This window comes from Stylophora pistillata, chromosome 8, assembly GCF_964205215.1.
Source record: "Stylophora pistillata chromosome 8, jaStyPist1.2, whole genome shotgun sequence".
Classification (NCBI taxonomy): Eukaryota; Metazoa; Cnidaria; class Anthozoa; order Scleractinia; family Pocilloporidae; genus Stylophora; species Stylophora pistillata.
In genome coordinates, this window is record NC_142526.1 from 22,564,794 (window position 1) to 22,581,729 (window position 16,936).

Genomic DNA, 16,936 nt, shown 5'->3' on the forward strand with positions numbered 1-16,936 from the left:
CACCAGCTTAGTGAAATTACTGTCAATCACTTGAATGTTTTTTGAAGATTATTTGATTTGAAAGTTAATTATTAGCAGCAGTACAAATAGCCATGCAGCTATGAAATGCATTCCTTCTCCCTTTCTTTCTTTAATGATGACAATCTCCAACTTTAAATCTTTGCAGTGTCGTTATTGACACTCTGGTCGGAAAAGGGGAATGATGTATAAGATAAGCTTGCCAATGATCCTTAGATTTACTGTTACAGTACTCTGACTCCTTACTGGTTCTTCGGGTTTTCTCCTATTTCTCTCAACCAATTAAAATTAGGGTCCTGGTGCAGTTCTCACAGATTCACCATAACTGAGCCCCTTGAGCCCTTTTTCACATTTGTGAAATAAAAATGCAAGAAATTTAATACATTTGAGTCCAATGCACAAACAGTTCAGAAAATTTCATCTGTCTCCAAAAAACTGTTTTGGGGTCTTTTAATAGGGAATGATTTTTACTACCATAGAGCATCAGCCCCCACCAATGATGGGTAAAATATTCCCAAATTAAAATTATCACAAAATTACCAGACAATTTTTTCTTTTTTTATTCTATTATGAAAATAATTCTAATTTTGTACATGGTGGTCTAGTATTAAAAAATAACATTTTTTTAAAGAGATGCTGTGTGCATAAAAATACATGTATATGTACAAGTTCAAATATGAACTATACAACTGGAAAATATTTGAAACTCAGGTCTTTTTTATCAAAAATAGAAGGCAATTAGTCATCAAGCCACCATTTGTTTTCCATTTTTTGGAAATATTTTTGAATTTATATCTTTACAAATTCATAGTGAAAGTCTTTTGTACCATTGTGCAAAACTCTTAATGCAAATCAAAAATATTTAAATATAATATAAATGAATCTTGAGCTTCATTTTGTGGCAAGTTGGAGAAAACTGTCTTTCTTTGAGTCAGGTTCAGTTATTAGCAGAAATTGCCATGGTCCCACTTTCCAATGGTGACAGATCACTAACTCAGAAACTTTAGAACCTCCAAACCCCTCTTTTTTTTTAATGTCAAAGCTCTGTTATATGCCCTTCATAAAGAAGTGACCTGCGTGTATTTGTCTGACTGGTCACTATGGCTCATTTAATCTCTTCTAAACTCTCACTACCAGTTAGCTAGTGGCTTTGATGCAAGTTATCAGATGAGTCAGGACAAGATTTCTTTAGAAAGGCATGTCATTGCAAACACTACATACTTATAATTTTGCCCAGAAATGCTTTGTATATTATTCTTGGTTTAGCTGTGGTATTGTTTTCTATGGTGACAGCCAAAAAAAAAAATGATTTCTTGATCTGTCTCCTTTTTGTACCATTACCATTATGTTATTTTACAGAACAGCACTTGTCCAAAAACGGTTAATCCTTACAACAGGATGAATCATTACAGTACTACTTCATGGGAACATGTGGTTGCCTTTATCATTCTTAACCACTCTGAATTAACTTTTTGGTGGAAATGAACTGCTACCAATTTATGCTTTGCTGTGTACTAATTTACATTAATTCTATGTTGTGGTAAAGGCAATAAATAAGGTTTTGAAGGGAACAGTCTGACCTTACATTATTAGCAGCTACAGTAATGTTAGTAGAAATAGATTGTGAGGCTAACTCTTGGTTTCAGTACATGTATGTCATCCATGTGATTCAGGAAGCTGCAGCACAGGTGTTAGCAAATCAGCTGGTTGCCAATTATCTAAATTCTTAACCTCCTCAATTTCCTCTCTTTTTGCCTTTCTCTTCTGTCTTTCTTCAAAAGTGGTTCTAGAAGATTAAACAAGAACCATGTGCATTTAGGTATCTTGTATTAAACTATTAAATTCTCACAACTGAATCCTATTTTAATTTGTTTTATCTTAAAACTTACCTTGGTCTAGATGGCAAATCTTGAAGAGGAACAAAGGTGTCTGGTACATATTTTAGCAATCCACTGAAAAAAAAGCAAAAGAAAAAAAAACTGTTATTAAAGATGCATGAATTAAATATAACTGCCTAGGAAATTTCCTTAATCTTTTTTTTCATTTTTGAGTTAATCGATAGTAACCCTCAGTTTGGTTTATGATAAGTAATTGCTTTCAAATGAACCTTTGCTGACAATATAGAATCTGATATGTACTGTGTATGCACACGTTGCAGACCCATTTTTATCTGGTATGAGCCTATAATCTTAAAAAAAAAAATAAATCCACATGACTGTGTAGGTATACTCACCCAAACCTAACAATGGGCCTTGTACTACCCTGCATATGGAAGTCAGGTGAGTATTCTGGGACCTGGTAGCTCTTATCTCCTGGTGAGGCTCCAGGAATACCATTTCTTTGTTCAAATACTGAAAGGAAGTAAAAATTAAACAGGGTTTGTGTGAAATATTTATTGAATTAATTAATTACTGAATTAAACAAAGTAGGCAGTGTCAGATAAGTATTTTGTTTTGGAAAAAATACAAATTTGCTCAATAAATAAGAAATATACAAATTAAAATAACAAATGAGAAGGCTGAAATTTTTAGCCAGAATTAAAAATATTTTCTTGCATTTGTTTTATGTGTCAAGTTTGCAACAAAATAATAAACTTTAAAATAAGGAGTTACCAACATTTTCTTAAGAATATTAGAACCTTATGACACCTAGAAACCTTATTCCCTTCATGCATCATAACCAAATACAATTCTTTGGATAAGAACTGAGCTGAATCTCATATTTATTTAGGGACAGACTAGTAGAAATTCAGTTTTGGCTTGTGCATGGTTTTCAATTTCCATTGGCCAGTTTGGCTAGTAAACAAACTGAAATTGTCGTAACATCTAAGTTGTCACAAGCCACTACTACCAAGCTAGTAAGTTGAAAAGTTAGCGTCAAGCCCAGTGGTCCCCATCCTCTAATTTCTCCTTGCAGTAACACTGCTGAATCATTCATTTAGATAATGAGAATATAAAGGAAATGATCGACTGCCAACCTAAAGTGCTTTGATTGCTAAAAGAATTCTCTCTGTCACTACTACAGTAAAGGAAGAAAATAAGAGTGTGGAGAATATGGAAGCTTATGTTAGGAAATTACGTTAAGTCTTGCTCTTTGAAGACAAGATTACATACACCTGTTAAATATCCTGGCAGACATACCTGCTTTCTTTGCCCCAATAGACATTCTTAGAGATATCTCCAGTGGTCTTTGCAAATAAATTCTTTCAAAATCATCATATGTGTCATATACAACAGTAGGCTTGCCACAGCGTGGTTTCTCTTCCTCGATACTGTCTGTGTGATATGCTTGGGCTGCTAAAATTGAAACAAAATGAACCACAACTGTGATGAGACCAGTAATGGATATATGAATGCATGTACAACACCAATTTAGCACAAGTAATGATCATAATACTCGTTATATGTTGAAATATTTAAAAACAAATTCTTCAACAGTAACAGAACAGTCTTGATGATATTCCACATACTTTTTTGTACAGTTGAACCAGCATTAAGCAGTAACCCACAAGGAATAGCAGGGTAGCTAATAGCCTGCTTGATAATATACTTTAATATTTTAATATACCCACAGATTAGGGGTATTTTAAAAAACCATACACAATGCCACTTTACACCTTAAATCGATGATTTAATGTACAGCATCTTACTCAAAAATATTACATGCTTGTTAATTTGATTCAGGGAGTGGTAAACATAGATTGAAAATTACTTGAAAGGTTATTTTTTGTTTTATCTGAATGGTTCGGCCTTAAGCGACTGTTCAATACTGGTGGACAACAATAACAAAAAGGCTGTTGGGACTAACAATAAAGGGTGATGCCAAGCACTTAAGGTGACTGCATAATAAAGATCAAAATTACAGTGATTAAGGGGAAATAAATTCTAAACTTTGGCACCTGACTGCTTGATACAGGGTGACAGCTGAATATGGTACCACTTAATGCTGGTTCGAATGTGTTCTATGTGTAACTGTTTGTTCATCTATTCATTTTTATACTGATTGTGGGTAGATTATTTTCCCTTAAAATCTTTGTGTGTGAATATAATAATTATTGTGGTTAATGCACTGTTTGCATGGTAGTTGTTGGCTTAATGACTTGCTGCTCTTAAAATTATTTTAGTCTAAATTACTGAAGTTTAATGTACACAGTAATATAATAATAATAATAATAAAATAACAGTTTATTCAGATTATATCCACATAAAAGGTGTGCCTCTTCATCTGTGAAGGTCTACGATACTAATATTTAATATTAAAACTAATTAAATTATAATGACTAAAAATTAAACTAAATTGTAATAAAAACTATACATGAAAGTAAATATGTAGAATATATTGGTTGGTGGTGGTGGTTGTTTCTATATCTTTATAAGGAAGACAAAGCGTGCGCCTTTATGAACGCCTTGCAGAGCCTGCAGTATTCTTGAAAATCTGTGGAATTCCTTATATTTGCTGGCAATTTGTTAAAAATCATGGCTGCTGAATGCTGAAAGGTGCCTTGTACAAATGGAATATAAAGCCTTGGAGCAACACTGGAACGGAGATGCCTGACAGGTTTAACGACTTGCAAATTTAAATGGGAGGGCCAGTTACAGAATACAGTGCTTTAAAAATAGTCTTTAAGGTAGCGAGTATTCCCTTTCTCCAGGATAGGTAGCCAGCCAAGATCCAAAACGGTAGATATACTGTTTACATATTTACAAGTGATGAAACTAGCCATAGCAAACTGGAGCCTTTGTAGTCTAGCTGAGAGGAACTTTGGTAGTGGACAAAAAACAATGTCACAGTCGCTTATTTTCGACAGAAAATAATGTGTAACCAGGTGAAAATATGTATAACCAGGTGAAACCTTACCCTCCTGCAGATCCCTGGCTTTAGCCTTGTTATTGTTTTTCAAGCTGTGGTATGGTGTTGCTTTTTCATGTGGCCTGTGAGTTGTTTGTGTTGTTTCTTCTAGAGGTGCACAACGAATGCTTGAAGTCCAGTCAAGACCATCACCTCCTCTAAAGAAATCACAACAATGCAAAACTAAATGAAATGTTGAATGTTCACTACATGCAATACTGAAAGTGAATATGATTAAAGGATGTTGGCATATCATGTTAAATGTCGCTGTTACTCACAAAATGAAAAAAATGCTCAACCATGCAGTTCAACTCCTGGAAGTGATTAACATGTAACTTCCCCCTATAATATCCATACATTATCCAGTAAACGGGTAGTGAGAATACTCAAATTTATCAGGTAGAAGTTGTTCCCTTGATTGGACACCAAATCTTCATAATCAATTTACAAGGAAATGTATAGCAGTTAGAGGGGAGAAGTAACAATCAGATCCTGGGAGTGATAGGGTTAAGGCCTGAACAATTGAATACACTGTATATTACTTGAGCTAGCTAATACTATAGTTATCTTCAAGTTAGTTGACAGTCTTCAAAAATTTTTCTTTCTTTGATGTTTTTTGCAAACATCAATACTTGGCTTTGGTATCTTAGGGCGCTTACTTTCTTCCCATGATCAAAATCTTGTTGATAAGGTCACGAATTTAAGACACCTGATGCTCTTACTCAGAAATCCAAGTTCTCCCAAAAAGTTTGTGATTGTTGAATGCAAATTCATGTTTTCATGTAACTTACTTTGCGGTGTTATCAAGTCTACCAGGCACGGAGAGAGCGTTTCTGGGATGTGGCCTCCAATGTGGCTCCCCTATTGACTTACTGCCGAAGCCATCTCGGTAATATGGCTTTATAATGGGGTTCGTTAGAGGTTCATTCTTGCCTAAGAAATCAATCATAACATGCAACCTAACTCGCGACATGTAACAGGTAACGTTATAGGCACTGTACAGATGTTTATACGGAAGTACGAAACTGTAGCTTGACCCAACAACCTTTGATCCAATACTCACTTTCGATAGCATTCCGAAGAACTCTTCATTACATCCGTACGAATATTCATAAACTAATTTATTCCACCTTATTTACGAGGGGTATATACTGACTATGTATTCTGATCGATCAAATTAACTTCCATGCAGGAAAATGCTCTTGTTATTCAGTTCTTGTCAAATTATCGAGTCGAGGCCTTTAATTTGGACTGTTTTATTTTGTCTCGATCAAAATGCAAATCTTTCAACTTTCACTGTTAGGTAGCATTAGTTCTTTTGTTATAGGTTCATGTCTGACTATACGTTTTCTAAAAAGAATGATAATGAGGTAATGTAGACAATAGCTTACCTGCAACGCCCGGAGTTCGGAGAAGAACCTCGGCCATTTTGATTGTGTATTGGTTATTACACGTGCAGCGTCTTCACCATGGCAACAGTAGACTGTGAATGATAGCTTTCAACATCTATTTTTTTATACAGATATATAAATATATTTCATTTTCACTACCATTAGATGTATGGAGATTATTCGAGATATCTTTCGAACATAAACATAGTCAGGTAAAGAAAGATAAATAAAAATAGCGGAAAACGCTAATTTTCTCGGAAACCTTACGCGAGATGTTTCATCTCGTTCCAGTCTCGACACAGATCATCTTGTACCAGAAAAACTGGGCACTACATTATTTTTCTGAATGGACCTACTTCCGTAGGAAGATTTCACACTCGGCAAGCCAACAACATAGCCATCCTAACTTCTTCCCGTTTCTGTTTACATGGTACAAAATGCGATCCAGCGGCTCAGGATCATCAGGAGTGAAAAGAAAGGCGTCTTGCCTCGAGAGTGGAGAATCGTCATCTTCTTCAAACTCAAGTTCACCATTGACTTCGAGAAGAGCTTTGATTAGAGCTTCGAATCGCGGAACGCTGAAGCGCGCTGGTCCGTATTTACTTGGGCCAAGATTGGGCAACTCGCCCGTTCGAAGCATTGTTCAGTGTTTAGCCAAAAAAGAAGGTACAGATGACTTTTATTCAATCAAAATTCTCACCCTAGCAGATCCTGGACGCGAAAGTTACGACGACAAGCAAGGAAAAATGTTGTTACACACAGAATATTCACTGCTCTCTCTCTTAAACGATCAAGATGGCGTTGTGCATCACCATGGACTTTTCAAAGACGAATATTACGAAGAAATACCGCTCGAGAAGGACTCTACCAATTCAACGGCAAGTCATCGCTCTCAAAATGCGTGTGCAAGACAATTTAGAATCCGACATCGTCTGTGTTTAGTTCTGGATTGCCTCTGTGCCCATGACTTTAGTTCGGAAACAGCGGACCTCATAAACCTTCAACATTACGTGATACGAGAGAAACGGTTATCCGAAAGAGAGACGATTATAATTTTCCACGACATCGTCAGAGTTGTTAAGTGTTTACATAAGGTAAGGATGCGAAGCGAATGGACATTTGGTAATGGTTTGTTATGGTATGAGATTTTTTATCCTGGAAAAGCTTTAGTGGGTTTACTATTTCAATCGAAGGCTCGAACTCCCTCTTCAATTAACGAGATAAGGTTAATTTGGTCTTGCTTAACTTTTTTCTAAAAAAAAAAAAATCGTGTCATTTGCAATCGAAATTTTCCTTTATTTTTATTAAAATCTTTAACAATTCGTGGAGGTTTTTGTTTTCGCTTGTATTTTCGTGTTTAATTTAAAAAAAGTCTTTGCGTGGGTTTAAATTAAGTATTCTAATCACGGAATTTCCTCTCGAGACTGAGTGGAATTCTTTGCTTGAATTCTCGTTGTAAAGGTTACTAATTTATTTCATGGCTAAATGCTTGGCATTTCATAGAATCCAACAGCTACAATATCTCGTTAAGGTCACAAAGATGATAAAAACGACCGTTTCCGCTTTAAAAAAATATACGGCTTGTGTAGTATTTTCTAAATCGATCTCAACAAAGAACTTAAGAAAACAAGCTTACAATCTACGGGGGCGTCGAGTAGCGTCCAAGTACATCAGCAAATTTGTAAGGTTCACTCCCACGCCACGTTGTGGCACTGAAAGCGTAAACGTTATTAAGGGTCTTTTGTGCTCAGTGAAACGTGGATGTGTGGGGGTGAAACGTCTTAACTGCATTTCATGTAATGGCTGACCTTTTCTTTGAATTAATGATGATAGAAGATTTCAATAATGGCCACTAAAGTCAATCCATGGATCAAATACACTAAGCCCTCCGGAAAATGTGCTCAAATGGAAAATGAAATATTTTGAATAACATTTACTATAATTTTGGTAAAATTACATTATATAGTGAAGAGAAGGTGAAATTAAATGAAATAGGTGGGCTGTTCAACTCAAGAAGGATAAGGTCAATATTTTTTCTTAGGGTGGCATTAGTTACCCTGACCATGCTCCTAACTGCTTTTGGGTGAAAAGTCATTTTCTTTCTATTTAAGGCCAAGGTTATGCATAATTATGTTAAAATTCATTACGAAACAATGGACATCACCACAAGACCCTGGGGAGTAAAACCCACAAACCATAAAATTTATGTCTTAAAGCCTTCTGCTGAGATCTCTTAACTAAATGTAATTTTGAAGTATTAGAAGTGGGCTTTTAAAGGTTGTTCATTGAATGTTAGTTATTTCAGTGAAACCTTGATGGGCTGTGGTGTGATTTTCCCTTAAACAAAGCAGACAGCTGGCACTCAACTCTCTCTCCCCCATGATCTCATTAGTAATTCTCCTTTATGTCTGCTTTACAATTCTTACAATGTTACTTGGAGAATTTGATATTGGATCAATAATAATCCCCTAATTGATTTATTTCTTTTTTCTCATCACTTCTTTGCTTGATGTTGTATCGATACTGTAAGGAGACATTCTGACTAGTAGTAGCCTGGTTTGCAGATTGTTGTAGGAAGTTAATGTCTACAAAATGTGAATACCATTTTGTTCCATGGTACCCAACTCTTTCAATCCTGAGGGTAACCACGAACCATTTAACTCCCACGAGTGATTAACAGAGAATTTTTCCTCTCAATATCAATACAGTATCAAGAAGATAAATGATAAAAATAAAGAAAAATATCATTGAGGGGATTATTACTTGATCTAATACCAAATTCTCAGAACTAACATTAATGAGATCTTGGGAATGAAAGAGGTAAAGGTTTCCACCAGATAAAATAGGTGTGCAATGTGTCTTTGTACTTGCTATTTAAGTTACTGGAGTAAAGTGAGGGAAGTTACATCCTTCAGCTGGTTTGCTTGTTTTTACTTTGAGTTGTCACTGGCTTCATGTTTTCCTTGTTCTGATTGGCTGGTGTGATTTCCTTGGTTTTGGTTGTACAACACTTGATTTTCTTTTTCTCCTTTTTTTGATGATTAGAGCATGAAATGGCCCTTTTAAGCAACAATCAGTGCAAGCTGAACTAGATTGTAATGCCATTGTTTCAACACAGTTTGATTTCAGTGTCCTATACTAAATGAATTTTTTTCTTTACAGAGAAACATAGTTCACAGAGACTTAAAACTTGGAAATATTGTGCTAAATCGAAGGTAACCAATATTTGTAAAATTTGTAAATCAGTGGACTTAACATTAGTCAGAAGAGAGCAGCTAAACCTTTATAACTGGATCAATCAAGTCTTGTCAATACCCACGCTAAAGCCACTATTCCAATGAAACATTTTTCAGAAGCTGTCACATAGACCTTTGTAACTGGATCAATCAAGTCTTGTCGATCCCCACACTAAATCCACTATTCCAGTGAAAGATCAGTCAAACTATCAGTTAGGCCTTTGTGACTGGGTCAATCAATTCTTGTTGATTCCCAAACTACAGCCATTATTCCAATGAAACATTAGTCAAAAAAGATTCAGCTAGACCTTTGTAACTGGATTAATCAAATTTTGTTGATCCTCAAACTAAAGCCACTATTCCAAGAAAATGTTTTAAAATTAAGGAATCTACTGAAATATCCTCAGAATCAATCTTGAATCACCAACCTGGTCAGTTGAACAAAATAATTTGAACAGGATAATTTTGTAACCAGTATAGTTTTATTTGATTTTGCTCAATCTAAAATTAATCTTTTAATACTCATACAATATTTGCTTGATGAAAATAGTAAGATTGGATTTACAAATTAATTGTCATTAATGAAGCTTCTCTCTATGGAGAAGGTGCATGCATGAGTGCTATTAATGGTATAGAGATTTGGAATTTTCTCTGCTACTGTCCATGACTTGATTGCATTCAAACTTTGACAGTAGCATGATGTCATTTTAACCCTATAAATTCTTAAGAGTGACCAGTATCTAATTTGCCATTATGTCGATACTGCTGAATCATTCATTAGGATCATGAAAATAAAGGAATCATTGTCAACTTCATAAGCTTTGATTGTGAAACAAATTCTTCTTGTCATCACCAAAGAAAATGTGAAGAAAAAAGTGTAACAGAGAGCCAAGCACTATTTTTATTGTTTTTTTTATTGCCTTCACACATACAACATAGAAACACCAACAAGTACTACTGTTATACTGAGATGTTAGTTTCAGTGTTTATTTTACATTGTATGGGATAGCTACAGCTGTAGAGTTATATCCACACAGAATTCTTCTGGATAAATAAGGAATCTCATGAGGATTCTTGTTACTCCTATCTTAAATTAGAAGAATTTATCACAGATTGCTTTGATATTCCCAATAGCACAAAAAGAATAACAATTACAAATTTTTGCTTGGGGAAACATCTAATACGAGACAATGATCTACTGAAAGACCAGAGAGGAAGCCCAGCTTACATAAGTCCCGATGTTTTGAGTGGTGAGTGAAATTATTTCATTAATGACCTCTCTGTGGTCACTATTATCATCACTTTGTTGACAAAATAATGGATGTACCAGACTAAATGCTATGAAATTGCAGCAAAAATGCCTGGAGAGAAGGAATCCCAACCTAACGTATGGATCATTCACTTTCTTGAATATTCAGTAACTCTGACAAGTCCAGACATCTTTAGTTAAATAAATGTTTCTCTATGTTGGATCAACTCAAACCCTCTTGATTGGTACCAACTGCCCATCTCTTTCCTAATTATACTGCTGTAGTGCAAAAACAAATGAAGAATTCAGACAGTTAGGTAAAGTCTGTTTATGAGCCAAGTGGCCCATCAGGCAGGTGCTAAACTCTAGTTTCTGTAGCATGAAGTGACTAGCAGTATTTCTACTACCCCTTAGATGGAATGCTAGTCCATCGCAGGGTTACCCCGAGCATTAAATTTGCCGATACCCATTTATTCTCTTGGGAGAAGAGAGGCACTGTGAGAGTAAAGTGTCTTGCCCAAGAACACAATACAATGTCCCCAGCCAGGGCTTGAACTTGCACCACTTGATCTGGAGTCAAGCGCACTGATCATTGTAAAAATTAGTGTTTACAAGCTACTCTTAAATTCGAGAAAAAATAAAGCTTATATACCGGTATGTATGTTTATGTACCATGAGGCCACAGTGCCTCCCAACAAATAGGACTGGCTCTAAATGTCTCTTTGAGGAAGGTGTCTATTAAGGAGTAGTTGACTTGTACAGTTCAATCCAGTCCCATTGCCTCCAATTTTCAGTGGACCAGTAAGAAGTGTGGTATAACTGGGTTCCAAATTGCTGTGATTCCATTGCACTTGATATATATATATAAAACACCTCCTATTAATTATATATTAATTTTAAGAGAAGTTGTTATCCTTCTACCCTAACCCCCCACCCCCCCCCATCTCAACTTCTCTGTTTGTCTCTCGAGTATTAGACTTAAAGACTATATTTGTACATTTTTATAATTTTAGTTAACAGCATAGCTTCATTACCATGCAAGTTATCTTGTTGATCACTACACTCAATCACTGTCACGCAAAGAGGAGAGTTTACTCCAAGACTACTACCTACATTGAATGTAATGATAAACCGAAAGGTTGAAATCCCTCTTTTGTTCCTTAAAGGGGCTCCTTATTCAGGGAAAGCAAGTGACATGTGGGCTCTCGGAGTGGTTTTATACACCATGCTGTATGGTCAGTTTCCATTCTATGACAGCATACCTCATGAGCTGTTCAGAAAGATTAAAACTGCAGAGTTCATACTGCCAAAGTGAGTACATTTTGATGGAATACTCACTCATTCATAGCCTTGCAGGAAGATGGTTTTGGATATTTTTTTTTTTATTATAATTATTATTAAATATGAAGAAGTTGAACAGTCCTTGGATGCTGTGAGGTCCTTGTCAGAATATTAACAGTCTCTCTTCACAAACTCAATCATCTGAGCAAGCTAAAATATTCACATGGCAGGTGTAGATGAAAAAGATCACCATTGCATGAAAATTGGGATGACAAGACTCTGGGTCTCAGAAAACTTTTGCCAGTTCGCATCCTTTAAATTTGTCTTGAAACCTGGCAGATTTATTCGAAAGGGAGTAAGTGGTTAAAATTTGTCTGGAATCACGATACAAAAAAATTTCTTAAAGAGTAATCTCAACGAAAATAACAGAAAAGTCTCCTCAACCAGTTTAGAATATCATGAATTATAGCGACTGGAAAACTCTTGGCTTAAACTCTGAGCTTAGGATCCAATGAACTTTCATGCAACTTTTTGTTCGTCAGTGAGGCAATCTTACATCACTGAGATACTCCTGAAGTGATCGTTTCATTCAATCTAGATAATTTATCAACTGGGTATTGATGGGAGAATTTAAATAGATATCACTTGTGGTGTCAAAGGGTTAAAGATGAAGTTATTTCATGCATGTCTTGAAACTAGTGCTCAACAAATTGATTCAGTAGCCACTTACATTTTCCCTTTCAATTCCCTATCAGTGACGGGCGTGTGTCTGATAACACCAAGACACTGATAGGTCTGCTGCTAATGTTAGATCCTCAAAAGAGACTTACCGCCTCCGGTGTTTTGGATTTCCTGAGAAACACCATGACAGCATGGTGAGTCAAGTAACCATAGTTCATTGCTTTATGTAGATCAGTTACATCACTTTTCATCGTGCTGTAAGAGCAACAACTAACTTGAGTGTTCAGAGTGATTGTAGTTTTATTGTGCCTTGATGAAGGGGAGCTCACCAAATTATGTACTTCTGAAGATTGGAAAGCCACTGAACCATTAATTTTTGCAACGCATCGACCAACAAACAGTACTTTCCGTTACCATACCCCTTCCCCCCTAAAGAAAACATTTTCTGACACCCTTGAATGAACTTTCACATTTGGCACCGATGTGAATGCATTACAACTGCACTATAAAAATCTTCAAACCCTTCTTTGTCCAGGCCTTCTTCCCCATTTCCTCGTCCACCCTTCTCATCCAGTTAGAGAGTATTTCTACAAAAGAAGTTCCTTCATAAATTTCATTTTTCGTTTCAGTAGGTATCTTACTAACACAGTTACTGAACCCGCTCAAGTTGTCCCAGATATAGATGAAGAGTCTTTAAGTGACTCCACAAAGGAATTTGAAAGTTCATCGAGGCTAAGAGCACCAGAACTTGAACTTCGTTTGACTAAATATCGTGACAATGGGAGCAACAAGGAGCCAAGACTGAGCCTCACCCGAGAGAGTCTCACGCAGCCACCTATCCGAAGAATTTCAGAAGACGCTCGACCGCTTACGGCGGCCGAAATTCTGGCTCATCGTCATTTGTTATAGCTGGCGAAGCTTGTCCAAAAATGTTATTTAGTACTAGTTATTTACCCCGTAACTTCCAAGATCTGATTGGTAACTCCCCCTTTTATTTGTTACACATTTCCACGCCAACAAGTTAGTAGAAAGAAGTTCCTTGTCTAATTAAACGCCTTCCGGCTTATTAACGAGCTTACTCCCATAACATGTTTGCAGGATAATGTATTGGATAAAATTATGAGAAGTTCCATCTTAATCACCTTCGGGAGTTCAGGAGTTAAAAGCCCCTTGGATATGATAATCACGAAACGACCACTCTTACAAGAGTGATAGTACAAACCTCTAAATTATCCCAACAATAATTGTTGTGGAGCAGATTTCAGTTAAATACAGTCGAATTTTGTCGCGTGTCTGCCCAGTTTTTCTCTTCGTAAAAAAAAGGGGAAAAATCGTGAAATACTTCACTGTTCAATCGTTAAAACCCGTTTGATCCCATAAAAATATACTCTTAAATTTTAACAAGAGTTTACTGAGAAAATCTTGCTTTATAATTATCTTGTTTGAAAAAGAGAAAATTAAAAAACACACGATGAAAAAAGGATCACCAAGAACATACACGGTATGATACCTTACTAAGATAATCAATTATGTAAATGATTTATTTATGTGGGCTGTACAGAAGGGTTGGAAATTCATTATGAGGGATATTTACAAACAAATTATATATGTCTGGCCGTTGCCTCAGTAATATTCAAAGTCAAATTATTCAAAAATAAAACGAGAGTGAAACATTTATTGTTTTGGTTTCAATTTTATTAGTTTAAGGTCACCAGCTTGTTTTGAGACCTCATTTTCTGTTATACTTCTGATAATTTTTGCAACTGCGACATTTTGCTGGCCTGTCTCGTAACGCACATGCGTTGCAAAACAAATGGAGTGAAAGAGTAAATGCTATGCTGAAATTTATTTCGGTGAACTATCAGACGATGCAATAATGGTCAGTAAAAGCCTTAAATTTGAAATTCATTCATATTTTTTAAGGGAAGTTGTAGCTCAGCTGGGGGTCCTCCTTTCGTGATGGTTTCTGCAAAAAAAAATGTTTAGTTTGAAGAACATGTTATATTTTGTTTTCCTTGTCTTTTTTCCTATTGGTCTCTGCAAAGTAGGCTATTAGACTACTATGAGTAGCAAAGAAAGCAGATGCGGTCTCAGTTTATGTATAACCTTTATTTTTAAGGTAATTTAAAAGGGGGGGAAGTCGATGGAGAACCATAGAAAAGTATAAAGTGTACTTATTAAGACCATAACAACGTTGATATTAGGGGTGAGATTTGAACAAAAACATGTAGGCTTGGCAGCTCTAAAGACAATCGCATAATCGATGGGGAGAAATTATTATGAAATACAAAATATGGAGATTTGAAAAAAGAAAACAAAGCAAACTCAAAATTGCTAAACAAAATATATTGTTTCAATAATTAATACGCAGCATGGATTCTACTGGGTTTTCAGTGGTTGTTGAGAGAAACTCACAAGTGTTAATGGTTGCGTAACTGTAGCATTTTCGTTGGGGGAGCAGCGGTTGTTCCATAGTTTTAAAAGCTTTGCAGCCATTAGGAACTTGGAAAGTCGTCGTCTCACCAAAATCGATTATTGTCACATGACAACAAGCGAGGTAATGACTTATCATTTATCATTTGCCTGTGTATGGATTTTCAATCCGTTAATTAATCTCGTATCTCTCTCTCTTCGCCACGATCCTTTTTTCTAGCTACCAGTTTCAAAAATTTCATCATTCGCTCTGATGAAGGGCCAACACTCGAAATATCAGCTTTTAAAACTCGGCGGTGACAAATTTACATTATCCACTCACTTCAACTTGATAAAACTAAATTGTAATTGAAAAGCTCGATAAAATATCAATTGAAGTTTGAAGGATCAGGAAGCGATAGAGATCAAGCATTCGAAACATTTCTTTAAAGTCACGTACCGTGAAGCTAAGGGTATGCAAAGCCTTATTGCTAGCGAGCCCTAGCGAGGCAGCAGCCTCTTTTAAACAATAGCGCGAAAAAGGCAAACTTTGTCGGATGTAAGTTTGGAGACATGCGCAGTCAATTGCGGTTTTTATATCTGGGGTGCTTGTGATGATATCACGTAAAATACATGTGGAGATATGTCGAACGATTTCGAGAAATAGCTGTGTACAGCTGCCCCGCTCTGCTAGAAATCAAGGACACGATAAACAAGTTGAGTTTTTTAAAATAGATGTCTTTAATTGCCTGCGGAAGTATTAATCAAGGTCATGAACGGTTTTTAGTGCTGACTCTCGAGGAAGACAAGACTGAGATATTTATGTGTTTGGCTGCTCTATTATGTGAGCAATTTTTTCCGATTCGCGAATGGAGGTGCCAAGATATCGATCAAGTCCTACTTCATGGAGATCATTTTTTTTCTCAGTGCATTCAGCAATGAAGTGTTAGGCAAAAATGCTTTCATTCGGAGTAAACTGCCGACTGCAGCTTGCAGGTCTAGGGAGAAAAGAGAGGAAGGTGTGAAGCTAACCTGCTTTGCGTCGAAAGCGACTTCGGTACCACAGGCAAATCATTCAAAATATTCTTCGCCCATTCAGGCGTTAAATTTGATGGTTGAGTCAAAATCTCTGCCCGTTGAGGCAAATAATTTGACCATTGAGTTACATTTGCCCCGCGTTGAGGCGAAAGAAAAGCTTGCAATCATAGATTCAAAATGTGGATCGCTCGTTGAAGCTAATGAGTGGAAATAATTGAAGACTGGTAAAGGTGGGGATGAACCTGCTTTGCCTTCAGGGGAGGAGATAGCGGGAACTTAGATAAGCAATTCAATGAACTCGCTTGTGTGAGTATTTTCTTGGAGGAAACCTTAGCGGCGTGTGACGTCATCTTAATCAATTTGGAAGATTGATGAGGCTGGTTTCTAGTTTAATTCAAAAACCTTTTTTATACCACTAATAACCACTGAGGTATTGAGTGTAATAGGCCTACAACGAGCCAATTGGGATCAGAAATACGTGTTGCTTTTTCGTTGGACTGAACTGAGTTCGAATAGAAAAAATTACGCAAGGATTGCGTGGGATTATATATCTATCAAACGAGACTCGAATTCAAACAAAAATTAGAAAAATGAAATGCGAGGTAGAATGAAAGAAAGAGGTAAAGACTTTCAAGTAGACTGAACAAAGAGTCAGTGTGTTCTTGAAAAATCACTGATCTTTAAACTTGAGTAATTTGATACAGAGTTGAGTTGCGTTGAAATATGGGTAGGAAATTAGTCTACGAACTCAACTTCTTACTGCATAATTTTCTTTAATTGTC

At 36.1% G+C, this 16,936-nt stretch overlaps 2 protein-coding genes across 4 annotated transcripts; one reads left to right on the top strand and one right to left on the bottom strand.

The window, feature by feature from the left end:
- Nucleotides 1-562: 562 nt before the first annotated feature.
- On the bottom strand, nucleotides 563-6,494 carry LOC111325263 (uncharacterized). Of its 2 annotated transcripts, none has more exons than XM_022929039.2 (7): nucleotides 6,258-6,494; nucleotides 5,658-5,799; nucleotides 4,876-5,024; nucleotides 3,159-3,311; nucleotides 2,252-2,369; nucleotides 1,908-1,970; nucleotides 563-1,804 (listed from the first exon to the last, which is right to left on the bottom strand). In XM_022929039.2, exons 1-7 carry the CDS (start codon nucleotides 6,292-6,294, stop codon nucleotides 1,675-1,677), a joined length of 792 nt encoding a protein of 263 aa, XP_022784774.1. In that variant the 5' UTR covers nucleotides 6,295-6,494; the 3' UTR covers nucleotides 563-1,674. The 2 variants fall into 2 exon arrangements, with proteins under 2 accessions (XP_022784774.1, XP_022784773.1); XM_022929038.2 differs by having other exon boundaries at nucleotides 3,159-3,314; nucleotides 6,258-6,490.
- A 111-nt stretch (nucleotides 6,495-6,605) lies between these two features.
- On the top strand, nucleotides 6,606-14,379 carry LOC111325277 (serine/threonine-protein kinase 40-like). Of its 2 annotated transcripts, none has more exons than XM_088729200.1 (6): nucleotides 6,606-7,351; nucleotides 9,420-9,472; nucleotides 10,628-10,743; nucleotides 11,909-12,053; nucleotides 12,779-12,898; nucleotides 13,334-14,379. In XM_088729200.1, exons 1-6 carry the CDS (start codon nucleotides 6,695-6,697, stop codon nucleotides 13,611-13,613), a joined length of 1,371 nt encoding a protein of 456 aa, XP_088585326.1. In that variant the 5' UTR covers nucleotides 6,606-6,694; the 3' UTR covers nucleotides 13,614-14,379. The 2 variants fall into 2 exon arrangements, with proteins under 2 accessions (XP_088585326.1, XP_022784800.2); XM_022929065.2 differs by having other exon boundaries at nucleotides 13,337-14,379.
- Nucleotides 14,380-16,936: the final 2,557 nt, after the last annotated feature.

Coding starts and splice junctions, on each gene's coding strand:
- LOC111325263 (XM_022929038.2), bottom strand. CDS start 6,294: ATGGCCGAGGTTCTTCTCCGAACTCCGGGCGTTGCAG. Junction 2,370..3,158: donor TATTGGGGCAAAGAAAGCAG/GTATGTCTGCCA, acceptor ACTTCCTTTCAG/TATTTGAACAAAGAAATGGT. Junction 1,805..1,907: donor GATTTGCCATCTAGACCAAG/GTAAGTTTTAAG, acceptor TTAATCTTCTAG/AACCACTTTTGAAGAAAGAC.
- LOC111325277 (XM_088729200.1), top strand. CDS start 6,695: ATGCGATCCAGCGGCTCAGGATCATCAGGAGTGAAAAGAAAGGCGTCT. Junction 10,744..11,908: donor AAGTCCCGATGTTTTGAGTG/GTGAGTGAAATT, acceptor TGTTCCTTAAAG/GGGCTCCTTATTCAGGGAAA. Junction 12,054..12,778: donor GCAGAGTTCATACTGCCAAA/GTGAGTACATTT, acceptor ATTCCCTATCAG/TGACGGGCGTGTGTCTGATA.